Source organism: Rhineura floridana, chromosome 3 (genome assembly GCF_030035675.1).
Source record: "Rhineura floridana isolate rRhiFlo1 chromosome 3, rRhiFlo1.hap2, whole genome shotgun sequence".
In the NCBI taxonomy this organism is placed as follows: Eukaryota; Metazoa; Chordata; class Lepidosauria; order Squamata; family Rhineuridae; genus Rhineura; species Rhineura floridana.
Window position 1 is genome coordinate 12510960 of NC_084482.1, and position 19215 is coordinate 12530174.

The 19215-nt window shown below is 40.9% G+C and overlaps 1 protein-coding gene across 1 annotated transcript in view; it reads right to left on the minus strand.

Moving 5' to 3' along the window:
• Window positions 1-11137: 11137 nt before the first annotated feature.
• Window positions 11138-19215, minus strand: part of LOC133379367 (hepatic lectin-like) — a 39635-nt gene continuing 31557 nt past the window's right edge. The window contains exons 5-6 of the mRNA XM_061614488.1: window positions 14395-14507; window positions 11138-13165 (exon numbers count right to left, since the gene is read on the minus strand). Of these exons, the coding sequence (XP_061470472.1) occupies window positions 12970-13165; window positions 14395-14507 (309 nt within the window). The 3' untranslated portion in view covers window positions 11138-12969. The remainder of the gene's footprint in view (window positions 13166-14394; window positions 14508-19215) is intronic.

Below are 19215 nucleotides of genomic sequence, written 5' to 3' on the forward strand. Positions count from 1 at the left end.
GATTATTATTATTATTATTATTATTATTATTATTATTATTATTATTATTATTATTATATTATATTATATTTATTAGTCGCCCATCTGGCTGGTTGTCCAGCCACTCTGGGCGACGTACAAGAAAAATACATAAACATTAAAACATTAAAAATTAAAACCCAACAGTAAAAACTTAACCCATCCCAAAGGCCTGCCTGAAAAACCAGGTCTTCAAAGTCCGGCGGAAGCTTATCATAGAGGGGGCATGGCGGAGGTCATTTGGGAGAGAGTTCCACAGGGTGGGGGCCACTGTTGAAAAGACCCTCCCCCTGGTCCTCACCAGTCTAGCTGTTTTAACCGGTGGGATCAGGAGAAGGTCTTCTGAGGCTGATCTTGTTGAGTGGCATCCCTGCCGATGCTGGAGGCGCTCCTTCAGATAGACTAGTCCACCTTGAATTGGGCTCGGTAAGCAACCGGTAACCAGTGCAGCTCCTGTAGCACTGGAGTGATGTGATCCTGCCGGCGGCTGCCTTTAATCAGATGAGCCACTGCATTCTGTACCAGTTGCAGTTTCCGGACCGTTTTCAAGGGTAACCCCACGTAGAGTGCATTACAGTAGTCTAGGCGAGAGGTGACCAGGGCATGTACTACCAGTGGGAGCAGATGGTTTGGAATGTAGGGGCGCAGCCTCCGTATCAGATGGAGTTGATACAGCGCCGCCCGGCTCACAGCCGAAACCTGAGCCTCCATGGACAGCTGGGAATCAAGAATGACCCCCAGGCTGCGGACCTGGTCTTTCAGGGGCAAACGTACCCCATTGAGCACCAGGTCTATATCCCCTAACCTTCCCTTGTCTCCCACGAACAGTACCTCGGTTTTGTCCAGATTCAGCTTCAGCTTATTCCTTCCCATCCAGCCACTCACCGACTCCAGGCTCTTGGACAGGGTTTCTACAGCCAACCTCGGTAGAGATTTAAATGGGAGATAGAGTTGTGTGTCATCCGCATACTGATGACACCGCAGCCCAAATCTCCTAATGATTGCTCCCAGCGGCTTTACATAGATGTTAAACAGCATTGGGGAGAGGATGGAACCCTGAGGCACCCCACAAGTGATGGAACCTTAGTCTTAGTGCTATGTTAAATACAACCCCAAAAGCCCAACGCCAAGGTCGCTAGAGAGTGGCTTGTTTGTTTTAGTTGGTTAACCAGAGAAAGTAATTTGAACATCCCTGTGGTCTAGAATAAAACCCAGACAAGCAACCAGATAGATTGCAAGATCAGGAAGAATAATAGCTTAGTGGTAGAAAATCTGCTTTACATGGAAAAGGGCCCAAGTTCATTCCTGGGCATCTTCAGGTAAGAGTATGAAGGACTCCCTATTGTTCAGGTCACTGCCAATCGGTGAAGACCATGCAGGACTAGATGGATCAATGGTCTGGCAATTTCCTGGGTTCCTTTGACAGAAGTAGACATTACAGCCAGAAACGTTTCTCAAATACGTGTTTTAGAATGTGGTTTTAGAATAAAGGCAATGAAGGGGTATATTCAGAGATGACATGGTGAGTGGGAACTGCCTGCATGATCTTTAAATCCAAGAGCTGATAGGTGTGGCCGCCTCATGACATAGCGTTCTTGTGTTCACTTCTTTCCTCCTTAGAATTCTTAAGCCTATGCAATGAAGTGAAGAGGAACACATGGGAGGGCAGTGGGGTGAGCATGGCAGCTCTGCCACCCTCTGCCACCATTCCTATCACCTTGTGTATCGGGGAGCCTCCTATATTTGTGGAAGCTCTGTTTGACTATAGGAGGTTCTTCTCTTCACACAGTCACCCTCCACAAAGTGAGGGGAACAATGACAAAGGTGGAGATAGTGTGCTTGTCCGCACTGACTCCCTCCCCTCACGTGTTTTCTCATTCTGCCTGCACAGGACTCTTGTATGCACCTCAGAACCGTAGCATGAAGAATTTGTTGGAACAGAGGCAGCTCTTTCCACGAATTGCTCAGTCTAAAACAAGCAACCGTTTTGAGCGTAAACATCCAAGAAAGCATCACTCCTGGTTGCTACGACAGAACTTGTGCTACTGCCCTTATCTCTACAAATAGCGATGCAAGTCTTCCCATGCTCATAGAGCTGGAACAAAAACGCAAGAGAGAGGGGTATCAGCTACTGTTGTGCCAAAAGTTTACTCCACTTGTGGTAACCATTGTTCATCAGTAAATGAGAAAAAGAAATTGCATTTGAAAGATATCAAAGGGAGAGAGTAATTTTGGTGAAGTTCTCATGGGTGGGGTAGAGCTTTTTGTTGTGCTTGACTTCCTGTTTAGGCGATGGCTGGGGAATTTGAGGAGTGTCCTTTCTTTCATTCTAGAAAATAATCTCTCAGATGGTCTACACTCTCTAGGCTTCCTGAGTGCCTGTGCTGCCTAAATACCCTCTGATGTCCCCACTGCATGTGCAGGAAAGTCTCCTTAATTTTAGAGACTTCAGTTTAAAAAATAGCAAACAGCTGGCTTGGGGAGAGCTTCTTGGACCAGGCAGAGTGGCCTCTGAAGGTGCCCATGCCTGCCCTGGAAACACTTCAAGATGCGGCACATAGGCTGGAACCTTCTCCATCTACTCTCTAATCACCTGATTCAACACTATTCTTACAACTTTTTCATTCTTTCGATTTGACTAGTGGGGTGGGTTAAAGGGTAAAAGGTGGAACTTCCTTTAAAAACAAATCAGTGAGCTTTGTGGGATGTTTGAGTATGTTCATTTTAGTTTCTCTCCATTTCTTATTTTCTTCCAGACTTAAGTTCAGTTCTTAACATTTCCACAACAGAGGTGGAGATGCACTGGAACCAGCAGAACAGTGAGTGTGTTTCTACCTTGAGTTCATTGCTCCCTGGCCATTCCCCTCTGGGAGGACAGAGCAGCTTATGCTACACAGAATGCTACCCAGCATGGCTGTCTTTGCCTCCCTCTTGCCTCAGGTGCTGTGGAGGACACTATCTGATCACCAGTGTTGAATCAGCAGTGTGTACACATCATACCTTTAAAGCACATTACCTCCCTCAAAGAATCTTGGGAACTGTAACTTAAGGGGCCAGGGCATTGTAGCTCTGTGAAGGGTATACTACAGCTCCCAGGATTCTTTGGGGGAAATCATATGCGTTAAAATTAAAGGGATAGAGTATACACACTAAGCAGCCTATGATTAAAGTGCCAGTCTGTTCTGGCTTCTATAGTAGGATGGTGGAGGGGGCACTATGTCATCCTTCGCCTCAGGCAGCACAATACTTTGGACCAGTCTTGCAGGAAATATAAATCTAGATTGGAAGGTTGTATCCAATAGAGTGCTTCCATTAGCACAAAGATTTCCACTAGCATGATGGAAACTCCTCCCCCTCTTTTCTCTCTGGTTGCCCTTCACACTCTCCCGAAATCTGCTCTAGAGTGTTAGGGGAACCTCCAGATCAGATTTGGGGGGGGGCATGGGAGCACAGGAAGCAAGGAGAGGGAGGGAAAGTTCCATTGCACAGCTAAGTGTTCTTGCACGAGCAGAAGTACCTTGCTGGATACAGCCCAAAGCCTCTGTACTTGGAAGGGGAAGGGCACTGTCTGATCCTTTGTCTTACGCAGCAAATGTTGTCAGCCATCCCTGGAAGCAATATAGAGTCAGTCCAGAGTTTCTACCCTTGGAATGGGGAAGGGACACCATCTTGTCCACCTCAGGCAACAAAATGTCTTAGGGGCTGGCCTGGATTGTTTTCCATGTGCCATACCTTTAAAGCACATGGTTTCCCCCAAAGAATTCTAGGAACCAGTGGTGGCTGGTGCCCATTGGAACTGGTGGGGCAGAAGATAACAGAGATGGCACCAACACCTTGGAATTCCCTCCCCTTAAATATTAGACAGGTGCTGTCTCTTTTATCTTTTCAGCACCTACTGAAGCCCTTCCTCTTTCAACAAGCCTTTTAAATAGAGACCTTATCTCAGCCTGCATCTGTGATGGAATTGCTTTTTGAGATGTTTTTAAAATGTTTTAATATGTTTTAGAGTGCTTTTGGTGCTGTTTGTCACCCTGGGCTCCTTCTGGAAGGGCAGGATTTAAATTTAGTAGATAAATAATTCATAAAAAAGACCAGGAGCGAAAGAGCAGGTGGAGCCAGAGCCAACTAATTCTAGTTTTGCCCCCAACTTCTTTCCTGCTGAGTTCTGCAAGGGGAACACTGAGATGAAGGTGGAGGAGGAAGCTGACAGCCAGAGCTGTCCCCTGGACTGGTTATAAGAAGGTAGGCAGGAGTGGGCTCGCTGAGGGAAGACTCAGGCTGATGAGGCAGCGCGCCTCTAGCCTCAAAAGGCCAGCCTCTGCTGCTTGGAGCTGTAATTTACCTGTCACAATTCCCGGCACCTTGAACAAACAACAGTTCCCAGGATTCTTTGGGGGAAACTATGTGCCTTAAATGTATGGTGTGTATGCAGCCCATATCAGAGCCAAGGACTTCTCAGAAAAAATGGCCGTTGATTCTCAGAGTGGCCGTTGATTCGGCCAGATAGGCCAGATAGGTGACTCAGAAATACATTTTATTATTTATTATTAAATGACGGTTGTGGAGAAGGCAGCAGTAGAATGGAGATGAAGAGCTGTGGAGGTGAGTGATGATGATATGTGTGTGAATTAGGGTCACTGAAACAGATGGCATTTGCATTTGCAGGAAGGGATTCTGAGGAACTGAGACAAATAGTGGTAATGAGAGAGGAAGTTCTAGGCTTAATGGACAATATAAAAACTGACAAATCACCGGGCCCAGATGGCATCCACCCGAGAGTTCTCAAAGAACTCAAATGTGAAATTGCTGATCTGCTAACTAAAATATGTAACTTGTCCCTCGGGTCCTCCTCCGTGCCTGAGGACTGGAAAGTGGCAAATGTAACGCCAATCTTCAAAAAGGGATCCAAAGGGGATCCCGGAAATTATAGGCCAGTTAGCTTAACTTCTGTCCCTGGAAAACTGGTAGAAAGTATTATTAAAGCTAGATTAACTAAGCACATAGAAGAACAAGCCTTGCTGAAGCAGAGCCAGCATGGCTTCTGCAAGGGAAAGTCCTGTCTCAGTAACCTATTAGAATTCTTTGAGAGTGTCAACAAGCATATAGATAGAGGTGATCCAGTGGACGTAGTGTACTTAGACTTTCAAAAAGCGTTTGACAAGGTACCTCACCAAAGACTTCTGAGGAAGCTTAGCAGTCATGGAATAAGAGGAGAGGTCCTCTTGTGGATAAGGAATTGGTTAAGAAGCAGAAAGCAGAGAGTAGGAATCAACGGACAGTTCTCCCAATGGAGGGCTGTAGAAAGTGGAGTCCCTCAAGGATCGGTATTCTGACTTATGGCGACCCTATGAATAGGGTTTTCATGAGGCTGAGAGGCAGTGACTGGCCCAAAGTCACCCAGTGAGTTTTCATGGCTGTGTAGGGATTTGAACTGGGGTCTCCCAGGTCGTAGTCCAACACCTTAACCACTATTTACAAGGGTCTATTTAAAACATCTAGGATGTACACCCAAAATGGAACATGTGATCCTCCTGAAAGAATTCCAGTCTGAAGGGGGAAGCACAGGGGTGATAAGGATGGGGGTTTATTTCACATGTAAAGCTGAATCTATCAAATTTGCACTTTTCAAAACAACATGAGAAGTGAAATACAGCCACCCTTCAAAATTCACAGTTATCTGAATTTTGCAATTCAGTTCTCCAGCCTACCAATGCTGGCATAAATGCATATAAAAGGTAAAGGTGTCCTGCACTTGTAGTGCGAGTCGTTTCCGACTCTTAGGGTGACGTCTTGCAACGTTTACCAGGCAGACCGTATATATGGGTGGGATTGCCAGTTCCTTCCCCGGCCTTTCTTTACCCCCCAGCGTATGCCGGGTACTCATTTTACTGACCACGGATGGATGGAAGGCTGAGTGGACCTCGACCCCTTTTACTGGAGATTCGACTTCCTCCTTCCGTTGGAATCGAACTCTGGCCTTGAGCAGAGCTTCGGCTGCGTTACCACCTCTTACCTCTCTGCGCCACAGAGGATCCTATAAATGCATATATTAGGGGTAAAATGCATACATTTGTGAAACAACATACAAAAATGCTGCATATTAGGGGAAAATTCCTTGCAAACGTGTTTATTAGGAGAAATTTGCACTACAATGCTGAAGAATTTTCATTGCAAATGAAAAACATTTAATTGCAAATTGCTGCAGGAATATGGGGAACTGAATTTAAGACTGGAAAAAACACCTGACAGAACCATAATCAACCACTCCTTTCATCCCTACCACGAGAATGTGGCAATCTTGAAATGAAGGACAAAATCAAACTTTCTGCAGGCAATGAGGAGGAGTGGCATTTTATGAGAGCAAGCTGTGATATGAGTAAGAGTTTCAAACTTCCTGGGAATTACTGGGTTTTGACCTATTCAGCTCCTTGCACAATCTGCTCAGTTCTGAAAATCTTGATGCTCACAATGTAAAGAGGAAGTTGTTATTACAGATTCAGCAGTGGTGAGAGGGTCAGAAGAAACTCTAACTTTGGTATTTAAAATGAGGAACGTCAATCAGCATCACATGTTACAATGCTATTGCTAGAATGGAGAGAGCGAGCCAGGAAAGGCACCTGGCTCAAATTGGGTTCTCTCCTGAATCCCCCCATCCCACCCCACCCCTGGGATAACCTGGACAAAAAAGGAGATTCAAAATCTGTTGTCCTTATAAAAAGCAATCATGGGGGGGAGACTGGATTGGGACTACAATGTGGGGGAGTAGTTTTAAAAATTATTTTATTTTATGTTTTTAAATCTCTCTTTTAAAAAAAATGTTTTTCATCTTTTTTTTAAAAAACATGTTTTGAAAGCTGTTGCTGTTTTAAAAATGTTTTTAAAGATGTTTTGTTTTAATGTATTTTAAAGTCTGTTTTATGATGTTTTAAAGTGTTTTTGGTGCTTTTGTTTGCTGCCCTGGGCTCCTGCTGGGAGGAAGGGCAGGATATAAATCAAATAATAAATAAATAAAATATATTTGATTGTGCAACATATTATTGGACACTATACACAGAGAACTGAACAGTATTTTGAAGCAAATGAGATTGCTGCTGAAAAAAAGTGCCACTTTTGCTGAATGCTCTGGGAGGCAAAGCATAGTTTGCTTAGAAGTTTGATTGCTCCACAAAAACCTTCACTATTTAGCTTTGCAGAATTAGTGAAAATAATGCAGGAGCATTTGGCACCAAAACCATTACTGAGCGTTTCAGATTCCATAAATGACACCAGAAAGAGGGAGAGTCCATTGCAACATGTAGCTGAACTTAAAAGATTATCTGAGCATTGCCAATTTCGTGAGGGGCTGATTGATGTATTGAGAGACTGGCTGGTCTGTGGAATTTGGAAAGAAAGCATTCAGAAAAGACTCTTAACAGAGGCAGATTTAACATTTAAGAGAGTAATTGCAATTGCTATATCTATGGAAACTGCTGCCAAAGGTGCAATAGAGTTGCAGTCAGGAATGAAAGCAAACATGAACAACCTTGCAATAACGTGTAAACAGAGGACAGCAGGTTCAAATGAACTGTGCTATCGTTGTGGCAAGGGTTCACACACTCCAGCTCAATGAAGATTTAGAAGTGAAATGTGCAGAAAATGGAATAAAATGGGACATATTCAGAGAGTCGCTCAGGTAAAAGGCAACCATTTGCTAACAACAGAGACAAAGATAATAGATTGAGCCACCACAAAGGTGCAGAGGTGCATTTTGTAGAGGGAAAACCTGATAATGGAGGTGAAATAGGGTAGCTAGCCTAGAAATCTATAAAATAAAGGGTGGAATATGACAGGCAATATGGCTTACATCAGAAATGAATGGCAAAACAATATAAATGCAACTGGACACTGGTTCAGCTGTATCAGTTATATCACAGCATGAATTTGAGCAGCATTTCAGACATCCTTAACTAAAGGCTTCAGAACTACAGTTGCAAACTGGGGAAAGATAATTCCCATTGGAATGACACCTGTGAGATATAATAACCAACAAAAGTTGTTGGACATTTATGTTTTGAAAACAGGTGGACCAGCACTCTGGGGTCATGATTGGCTGAGGAAGCTGCAGCTGGATTGGAGTGCCATAAACAGTCTGCACACAGCATTCCCCATGTTGGAGTCGACTGAAAGTAAGCTGAAAAAGGTGTTGGATGGTGCTACACCTGTGTTCCAAGCTGACATTGGCACACTAAGGCACATCAAAGGTAAAATAAGAGTTACAGGAAGATGCCACACCCAAGTTTCAAAAGGCCCATCCAGTTTGAAGGAGGCTTATCCTTAGACTTATTTTGAGTCCTTCATCTAGTTGGGAATATTATCGTGTGTGCCCAACAATGGTAAATAGCTTTTGCTAGTCTGAAGTAATTTTGCAGATTTGAAAAAAAAAAGTTATGAACCTTATTCCGTCCCCACTGCACACTCTGAGAACTATCTCAAACTGGACTGGAAGTGGTAGACAGCTCTTCTGGGATAGGGATCTGGTTTAACAAGCAGTTTAGAACTTCAGGATTTGACATTGGTCAAATAGTGTGGAATCCCCTCCCCCACACCCTGTCCCTATTTGTGGCTTCCAAAATTCTGGTTTAAATACCAATTGAACTGAACAGCTCCGAGGAAAATGAATCTGGTTTTGGAACAGGAATTAGTGGCTACATTTAGGTTGAGTGCCCTGTGTGCTGTAAGCAGCCCCCTTGAGGTACAGTGCTGCCCTTCCTTTGGAACTGGTGCTGAGAGGAAAATCATGCAGATTTGGGATTTTTGAGAACTTTTGGTGCATAATGCAAAAACTGGCTCACATGCTCAAGCAGTCCAATCAGTCTAGGTCAGTGACACTGAAGTTAAGAGTTTTGGGACTGCCGGGCATTCTGTGGAATTTGTGCTTGGTTGAAAGGTGAGCTGGGAAGGGACTGAGTTGGTAGCTGAGCACTGAAAAAGGATATTGCAAGGTATTTTGCCTATTTTATTTGTGTGTGTTTTTTTGTACAAATGTCAACTCTAAGATTTCCTTTTTATCGGCTACTGTGTTTTCTTGAGATTAAGCAGGCATAAGATTGCACTGTAGATCAAAGCTAATTCCCCATTCATTCCCGTTCATTCGGCCAGATAGGTGACTCATAAATAAAATTTTATTATTTATTATTATTGATCCTGGTTTATATATTCCTGTGCACCCAAATGGTTTTATTTAAAGCTGCATTGAAGCCAAATGATGAAATTTCTATATTGGACAAATGGGTAAAATGCCATGGAGAATCTGGCAGAATGCATTTGGGGAAGGACTGTAGCTCAGAGCAGCTGGTTTGCATGCAGAAAGTCTCAGGTTCAATTCCTGGCATCTTGAGGAATGGCTGGGAGAGTCACTGCCAGTCAGCGCAGGCACTACTGAGCTAGCTAGACCAATGGTTTGGGGTATAAGGCAGCATCTTATGTTCCTATTTTTAGAGATCCAAACCTGTTTGTTATTGCCAGAGATCAATTTGAAGCATACTGTACAGAATTTAAACCCAACAAAATGAAGAAGTCCAACTCTGTTTCATGGAGACTTTTGGGTACCTTAGTGGACACTAAGGATATGTTTCATGAATGTGAAGGAGAGTTACAAGGAAAAGGTGCATGTGATGGAAGACAGGATGGCAGCTTGGGAGAGACAGAGGGATGAACTTCGGCTTAAAGACACAGCTTTATCCATTGCAATAGATTTGCAAGATTCACACTACCTTCCAATCTGCTGTTTTCCATTCACATACGGAAAGGTTTAGTATTGGTGTTTCCTTGCGGCCCCGCCTCCAAATTTACATGTTTACTCCCTCCAGAGTATTGCTAATGGAGAAGGGGAGGGGTTTTTTTGTTTCATTGTTCCTTGTCAATTGCACACTGAAACCGGCAGAGCATGAGGGGTGCAACTGACACAAAACATTTTTCTGTCAGTTTCAGTTCATCCTGACATATTTATAGCAACCCCTTTTTTTATTTACATATGAAATGCAATTTTTAGTGGAAGTGTGTGTGTGTGCATGTGTGCACACCTTCTGTCACATTGCTCGCACAGTGCACAGGATTATTTTCTAGTTATCTTTGGCACAGTTGCTCCATTTGGAGCCAGAACTTGCCTTTCTCTTTCGCCATGTAAAGCCAATGATTATTCCCCCTTTCTCCTGTTCTGCCCACTCTCTTTCCCCTCTGCCTTACCCAGAAAATAAAGTCTTAACTGTGGGTGATGGGGGGACAAGAGAGAGATCAGCATGGGTTATGCATATGTGCATGCTTGTGTGCAGCTGCTGAAGTTGTTAGTTGTTATGCACTCTGGGCTGCCCCATTTCTATCGCATCAGAGCATAGACACTGACTCCACACGCTTCACAGCCCAACATTTCCTTCCTTCCTGCAGATTGGTGGCGCTGTGTGGAAAAGTCATGGAGGTAGTTCAGCTTTGCTTTTGCAAAGCCCAAGGGAGGAGGAGGAGTAAGCACCAGTAACAAATCACTTACTCCCGATGCAGGAGGACAGAGCGAGTCAGAAATGGCTGTTTGAGCTGCCGGAAAGAAAATGGAATTCATGGAGAGTTTAGTGAGTGGAGAAAGGGGAGTGTCTGAAAGTGATGATCCACCCTCCAGCAAAAAACATCGGAGCAAAGCACCTACATGCAGTAATGCTGCGGTGGAGATGGTTTTTCCTTCACTTTTCGCATTATCCCCGGATTGATTTTCTTTGCTTTTAAAGGGGAAAGCAGCAACATACCTTCTCTTTGCCTGCAACATCATGTGAACCCTGTGAAACAAGCAGGGATGGAAGTAGCACTGATCTCACATTAAGTCACCATGTGAACCAGCCCAGAGAAATGGGAACAGGAGCAAAATAATTTGATAGCTGCTATAGAAAGGAAGAGCTGATTTAATGGTAAAAACAGAAAAAGAAGCTATCTGATGACTACTACAGATATGGTGATTTGATGGCAATGACATAAGAGGAAAGAATGGATTTTAGAAAATAAAAGTATAACTTGATTTCTGTGTGAAGGTATAGGCGAATTTTTCTCCATTGGGCTCTTTTGCTGGGGGTCCTTAAATAAATTTGAAGACACAGACTTGAAGCAAAAAGGTAGGCCTTTATTCTTTACAAGCATATGCACATGCAGGGTCAGCCTCCAGAAACATCCAGGAGAGACTGCACTGAGGCACTGTGTGCAAGCTCTTTTATAGAGTACAGTTACAGCATGTGACAATGATTTCACCAATCTTATGAGTCCTTGCCCACACAACATCATTCCAAACCAATCAGAAAGCATTAGCTAACTCCAGTGGTGATTCCAAGATTCTGTCCATATCATAATTGTTACCATTGTCCTACTGTCTCTTCAAGACTAATGCATTTTGGGACTAGTTGGAACAGTTACTACTGTGAATGTTTTCAAGCATACCCAGTGCATTCCATATGCCATTGTTTCATTGTTTCTGATCAGTCAGGCTGACCCAGGTACATCTGAGAAATTTGGACAAGTTCCCTTGAGTTAAGTTTGGGAACTTAACTCAGGGTGTTTGTGAATGTATGAGCACCCCCAGTTCTATTCCTTTGCCATAGGGGTACTTATGTCCTTATACTTTCTCAGAAATCTCATTTCCTTACTTATAAAATACATAGCTCATGAAAGAGGATTTTATTTAAACCCCTGAGCTACCTTGTGAAACCACACAGACTAAGGGAAAAAAGCTGGATGACTCTGGCTAACTGGCATCTTTTTCAGCCTCAGAAATATAGAGGCAGGCAAGCAGGTCACCCCAGATGTACCCTTTTCTTAATGAAAACGCACTTATAAAGTTGTAAATTTAATACACTGATTTTTAAAAAATCATTACTATTTCTCTTCATTAAAACATTTCCTGATGCTATAAAACTTTTCTCCTTTAGATTGGCATTCAAGAATCAAACATTGGCAATCCCTACTTCTTCTCACAATATGAACGCTCCTTGATTCCGAACAATAAAGTAATTAATCTCAGCCTAGTCATGTACCTGGCTGATTTGGCAAGAAAACAGGAGATCGCTGTGACCTGTTTCCATCACAACAGGTTTTTGCTGTTAGCCTGAATAAAATGCTAAGATTCAGGACTCCCTGTTAGCCTGAATCTCAGGTCCCCATGATTGTAAAACATATACCCCTTTTAATAATTATGATCATACAAGTATGGATATATAAAATTCCCCATTAAAGAGATGCGCAGGAAGCCAAAGAACAGGAAACATTTACAGCAGAAGTAGGAGAGAGAGAAGTGCTTAATTTAAGGTTCTGGTTAGAAGAGACTAGAATCATGACTGTTGGCCGCGGCTAGAATTGGGTGCAACACACTTTTTTTGTTAAACCTATTTTGTGTAATTCTGCAATTTGCTGCAGGTACGTATGTATTTGTAAATGGAGATACAGTTCTAGATGTGTATGTTACTTAGTTTGTATGGACTTGTGGGGCATTTCCTCTCCTTTTGAAGTGAATAAGGCAAGCTACCTGCATGAGCTGGAGCACTAAGTGCACTTGCCAGCACTCATGACCTCTAGTTCAGACTGATTGCTTCAAATATGAAAATGAGAAATACTAGTGAAAAGGAAAGCTTGGAATATCATTTAAGTTTCAACCCAAAATTCAAGGTGTATAAAATGCTGGCCCATCAAATCCATTTGTTTTAGCTGCTGGTTGCAAAATAATTAAACACCAGAAATCTTTAAAACAGTAGTCAGCAGAGATTTTCAAAATAAGCCATGATTTCACCAAAAAAAGGTCAAATAATTTTAAAATTATGGCCTTTAAAAATATATGCTTTAAAGACATTGAATCCCTTTGGAATTGACACGATTCTATCAGGCAACATTGCTCTTCCAGTGTGGGCACCTTAAGGTAAAGCATGCAGGAATCTGGCAATTAAGTCATCAGTATCTCTGTGCATCAGTGAAGTTCAAAGAGAAAGTTCCCCTTTCATGAGCTGGCCTTGCACCCAGCAAGGGCTTCTCACAGACGTAGTAGCATAGATAGGTGCAGTAGACATCGTTCCATTCCCCACTGGACCAAAGGTGTGCACAGTGTTCATTGCTCTGATCATTATTGGGTTCCCCTGGCTTCCAGTACCTGTGTGGAAAGTAAAATACTTTTTGAAAATAGTCGAATATATCCAGAATTTCACAAACTTCCCTTTGATATATTTTTATTGCCCCCAAAATAGCTTGGGTGGTGGGGAAGAGAGACTTTGATTGGGGCCATAGTGCATGGTCTAGTCATTTTCCCTCATGGAGGAAAAATTTGATTTGGTTCACATTTCCAAAATGATATGAGCTCCAAAACACATCTAACCTGTGAAATTCACACTTATTCAATTTTTGTAATGCAATTCTCTAACCAATCAATATTGACAAAAATGCATACATATATTGGGGAAAGAGTGCATAGAAATAAATATATGAGTGAAAATCACAAATAAAATGCATATTAGGAGAAATTGCTTGCAAAAATGTGAACATTAGTCAAAAACTGCATACAAAAATGTGATTATTAGGAGAAATTTACACTGAAATGCTGCAAAACTTTCATGAGGATTTTTTTAAAAATCACAAACTCCAGCAGAAATGTTGAGAACTGAATTTAAGATTGGAACAATGAGAAACCAAGAGACCCAAAGCTGACAGATCCATCCCTACCCCTATTCATAGCCCTGATCCAAATCCCTCCAACCTCCACAACTACTATTAAGCCACAAAGGGGAAAATATATGGGCATCAGTATGATGTATCTATGGTTTATCAGGACTGCGGCACTTTCACTTTCTCACTGAAAATAATCTCCCTGAAATTCCTATTGCTGTGTTGAGAGTAATTTTCAGTTGGCTCGTGATACTGATCTGGATTGGGGCACCTGTGGCTGCTTTTGGTGAAAAATGAAAAAGAGGTGCACACAAGTTCAGGAGCCAAAGACATATTTAACGTGATGTGGAGTTTGACCCTTTAGAACACCTTTCCCAACCTTGGGCCCCCATATGTTGTTGGACTACAACTCCCATCAGCCCTGACTGTTTATCTGTGCTACCTGGGGCCGATGGGATTGTAATCCAACATCTGGGGATTTATGGTTAGGAATGGCCATTGCAGAATGAAGCTTTTGGTGAGATTATGCTTGGAGGTTTGTCAGTTATGGTTGCCTGCTTGGATTTTGGAATAGACACGAATCAAAAATGAGAGAATGTGAGCATTTCTATTGGCAAAATATGAGAGCTTGAATGAGAAGATATTGCCTTTTCCAATTTGTTTCTTTACTTGACATTATGGCTGGTAGATCAATGGGGAGGGGGAGTGCTCGATGCTTACATGAAGCCCTCATTGTAATTGCTGCCATCAATCCATTGCCACTGTCCTTCCATATCTCTGTCATTGAGTCCCATCCAATAACGGTCATTCCTGGTTCGGGTCTGAAGGAAATTCTGCAAGAGAAAAAAAATCAGACAAACAAAGCTGAGGGTACATCGACTTCCATTTTTGTTGGAAGGTAGAGGCAGGGAGAATTTGGAATCCAGCTTATGGCCACTGCTATGTAGGGTTCCATGGGGTTTGGTTCTGTCACCAGTGCTATATGAGTGTGGATCTCTATATGGCTAAAATGGCACCATTTACACACAACGAGGAAGCACCAGCAGGCCTGGAGGAACCCTATGGTTTGCAGAAACACATTTTTAATGTGTGTGTGTGTGTGTGTGTGTGAAACACCAATGAGGTCTGAGTGTGCCCAGTGGCCATGGAATGCTGGCTGCTTGCAGGCAGGAGAGAAAATGGAAACGTGTGGGCTGGGGAGCTGGAATGGAATATCATGGAAGAGGGCATGGCTAACTGACTGGCATTCTGAAAAGTACTCCGCATTGCAACATTTTGTTGCAGGCCCCAAGTGTATTGTTTAAAATCCATGCTGATTTTTTTTTTCAAACTTCTACCTTCAGGAAAACCTTTCTTCGTTGAAGTGTCTACTGAGGAGCCCTGCCTATCTGCCATAGAAATCTGGTACATTCCAGAGGAATCAAACAACTGCCCTAGGCTTCAGATGGGCCTCTTTATTATATCCAGCATGAAATCTGCACCCTAGAATGCCCCAATACTTTCTGCAGTTACATGGTACAGGGTGCCAGCAGTCAGGCTGGTAGGGGCCCTCTAGCTGCTCTGTGGCAAGATTTGTCTGTAATAAGAAAAAAAGGAGGGGGAAACCCCAGAATGTAAAAAAGAGGGAAATTCCAAATTATGTAGATTTTTTTATTGATTTCTATAAAAGAGAATAAATTTCTTTCAAATACCCAACGCGTTTCAGCCGTACACAAGGGCTTTCATCAGGGGCTATAAACAAATAGAAAAACATCATTTTGACAGACATATATAAATTTCAATCTCTATTAAAAATTTTCTATAAAAACATTCTTCATTTTGTATATTCTCAGACATTTCATATACACAAATACAGAAATGATTTTTTGTAGCTTCTAAAGAATTTTTCTTCTTATGTTTCTGTACATAGGTAAGCAAATTCATGTATAGCATTTATTTGTAATATTTAAAAGATACTTACATTTAAGTTGTTAAAGTGGTTTATTCAATAGAGTTTTCTGTCTCACTTTTGCTGTGAATGGCATCAATGTCTTTACGATTATTTAAAACTGGTGAGAGCTTTTATTATTATTATTTATTTGTCTGGAGAATAATTATTCTGACCTTTAGATATAGGATTAAGAACACCTGTCGAATACTTGTGAGTAAAAAATGTTTTTGGACCTGAGGAACCCTTTACATCAGGGGAAGAAATGAACATTCCTCATTTAGACCACTAGGTGTCATTGTTTTGAGTCTTAAAATCCATTCTATTTCTTTTTTATATAAAAGAAAACTAGAAAATGATCATGTATTTGTTGTAGGACCCAAAATTTTAAACCTGTACCAATATATTTAGGGCATTGAAGACAATGAGAAACCAAAGGAGCTCCTGTTTTTTTGTTTTTTATATTACTTAGATGTTCTCCTATCCGTATCTTAATTTTCCTTGATGTTTGTCCTACATATAATTTCAAACATCCGCACTGTATAACATAGATTACTTGTGCAGTGTTGCAATTGGAAAAGTGATGTATCAAATATTTTCTTTGATCAATCGGATTTATAAAATGTTGAATTTTGAGAGTGTATTTACAAAAGGAACAATGTCCAACCCTTTGTACCCCAAATACCATCATATATTAGAGATTCTACAGATTTTATCAATAAAATTGAACCCATTCAGGTATCAGCAACGGATTTGTTAGTTACTATGGACGTAAGATCGTTATACACGAGTATACCTCAACAGGAAGCTCTTGACATTATCTATTCTACACTTGATAAATGTATTGATAACAACCGCCCAACACATTTTTTAGGAGAACTAGCAGACATAGCCATGAGAAAAAATTATTTTAAGTTTGATCAAATTTACTATTGGCAGATTAAAGGGGTAGCAATGGGATGTCCAATTATTTATTATTATTTATTAAATTTATATACCGCCCGACTAGCAATAGCTCTCTGGGCGGTGAACATAGAAATACAAAGCATAAAAAATACAATAAATAATACAATATGATACAAAATAACACAATCTAAATCAATGCAGTAACATTTTAAATTTAAATCAATTTAGATTAAAATGCTTCGGAGAATAAAAAGGTTTTAACCTGGTGCCGAAAGGAAAGCAGTGTCGGCGCCAGGCGCACTTCCTCGGGGAGACCGTTCCACAGGTTGGGGGCCACCACCGAGAAGGCCCTAGATCTTGTCATCACCCTCCGGGCATCCCTATGGGTTGGAACCCGGAGGAGGGCCTTCGTAGCTGAACGTAGTGTACGGGAGGGTTCATATCGGAAGAGGCGTTCCGCAAGGTAACGTGGTCCCGCACCGTATAAGGCTTTATAGGTTAATACCAACACTTTGAATCTAGCCCGGAAACATATTGGCAGCCAGTGCAGGTGGGCCAGGACAGGTGTTATATGCTCAGACCGCTTTGTTCTTGTTAGCAGTCTGGCTGCCGCGTTTTGCACTAGCTGTAGTTTCCGAACTGACTTCAGATGCAATGGCTCCAGAGGTAGCTAACCTCTTTATGGAAAATTTTGAGAAAGAAATACACATATCGTCTAACATTTATGTGAAACAATTACGATGTTGGTGGAGATTTATTGATGATATCTTTTGTATTTGGAAAGGTACACCTAAATTATTGGAAGAATTTATAGAATGGATAAATAATAAAGATCCTAACATACAATTTGACCATCAACATAATATAACAGAAATAAATTTCCTAGATTTAATAATTAAGAAAAAGGATAACCATCTTTACACCACAATGTATAAAAAACCAACAGATAGAAACACCTATCTCTGTTTTGACAGTTCTCATCCAATACCATTAAGATGTAATTTACCACATAGTCAATTTCTGAGGATAAAACGAAATTGCACACTAGAGAAGGATTTTCTTTTTCACTCAGAAATTTTAAAACAACAATTCATTCATAGAGGATATCCCTCACAAATTATAGAACATAATTTTGAAAAAGTTTTATATAAAGAACGGACAGATTTAATGAAAAAAACTAAAAAAAAACTCATCTCAGAGAATTTATTGCAATCTTACTTACAACCATGTGTCAAACAAATTACAAGGTAGTATCAAAAAGAATTGGCACATAATACAACATATTTCTGGATGTCAGGATTTACCACTTTTTTCATATAAAAGAACAAAAAACTTGAAAGACTTATTAGTCCATAGTGACTTCAAGAAACACACACTTTCTTCCAATTGTAACCTTATTGGTGCAAGCCCACCAATAGGACATTACCCCTGTGGACATTGTTCCTTTTGTAAATACACTCTCAAAATTCAACATTTTATAAATCCGATTGATCAAAGAAAATATTTGATACATCACTTTTCCAATTGCAACACTGCACAAGTAATCTATGTTATACAGTGCGGATGTTTGAAATTATATGTAGGACAAACATCAAGGAAAATTAAGATACGGATAGGAGAACATCTAAGTAATATAAAAAACAAAAAAACAGGAGCTCCTTTGGTTTCTCATTGTCTTCAATGCCCTAAATATATTGGTACAGGTTTAAAATTTTGGGTCCTACAACAAATACATGATCATTTTCTAGTTTTCTTTTATATAAAAAAGAAATAGAATGGATTTTAAGACTCAAAACAATGACACCTAGTGGTCTAAATGAGGAATGTTCATTTCTTCCCCTGATGTAAAGGGTTCCTCGGGTCCAAAAACATTTTTTACTCACAAGTATTCGACAGGTGTTCTTAATCCTATATCTAAAGGTCAGAATAATTATTCTCCAGACAAATAAAAAATAATAATAAAAGCTCTCACCAGTTTTAAATAATCGTAAAGACATTGATGCCATTCATAGCAAAAGTGAGACAGAAAACTCTATTGAATAAAGCGCTTTAACAACTTAAATGTAAGTATCTTTTAAATATTACAAATAAATGCTATACATGAATTTGCTTACCTATATTATGTACAGAAACATAAGAAGAAAAATTCTTTAGAAGCTACAGAAAATCATTTCTGTATTTGTGTATATGAAATGTCTGAGAATATACAAAATGAAGAATGTTTTTATAGAAAATTTTTAATAGAGATTGAAATTTATATATGTCTGTCAAAATGATGTTTTTCTATTTGTTTATAGCCCCTGATGAAAGCCCTTGTGTACGGCTGAAACGCGTTGGGTATTTGAAAGAAATTTATTCTCTTTTATAGAAATCAATAAAAAAATCTACATAATTTGGAATTTCCCTCTTTTTTACATTCTGGGGTTTCCCCCTCCTTTTTTTTCTTATTATCAACGAATGTCCACACCTTGTATTTTTTGATTATCAAGATTTGTCTGGCCAGTCCATCCAGTTCCAGAAGTGATGCAGGGCTGCTAGTGCAGCGGCTTGGATGTTCTGCTCCTATATAAGCTGCTCCCAACATGAGAGTGAAGGAGAAGCAGAAGGAGCCAGAACGAGTGCAGGTGAAGAGAAGGGGTGGAAAGACCTGTCACTTTTGGTTCTCTCAGTTTCTCATTTTTCCAGCCTTAAATTCAGTTCTCCACATT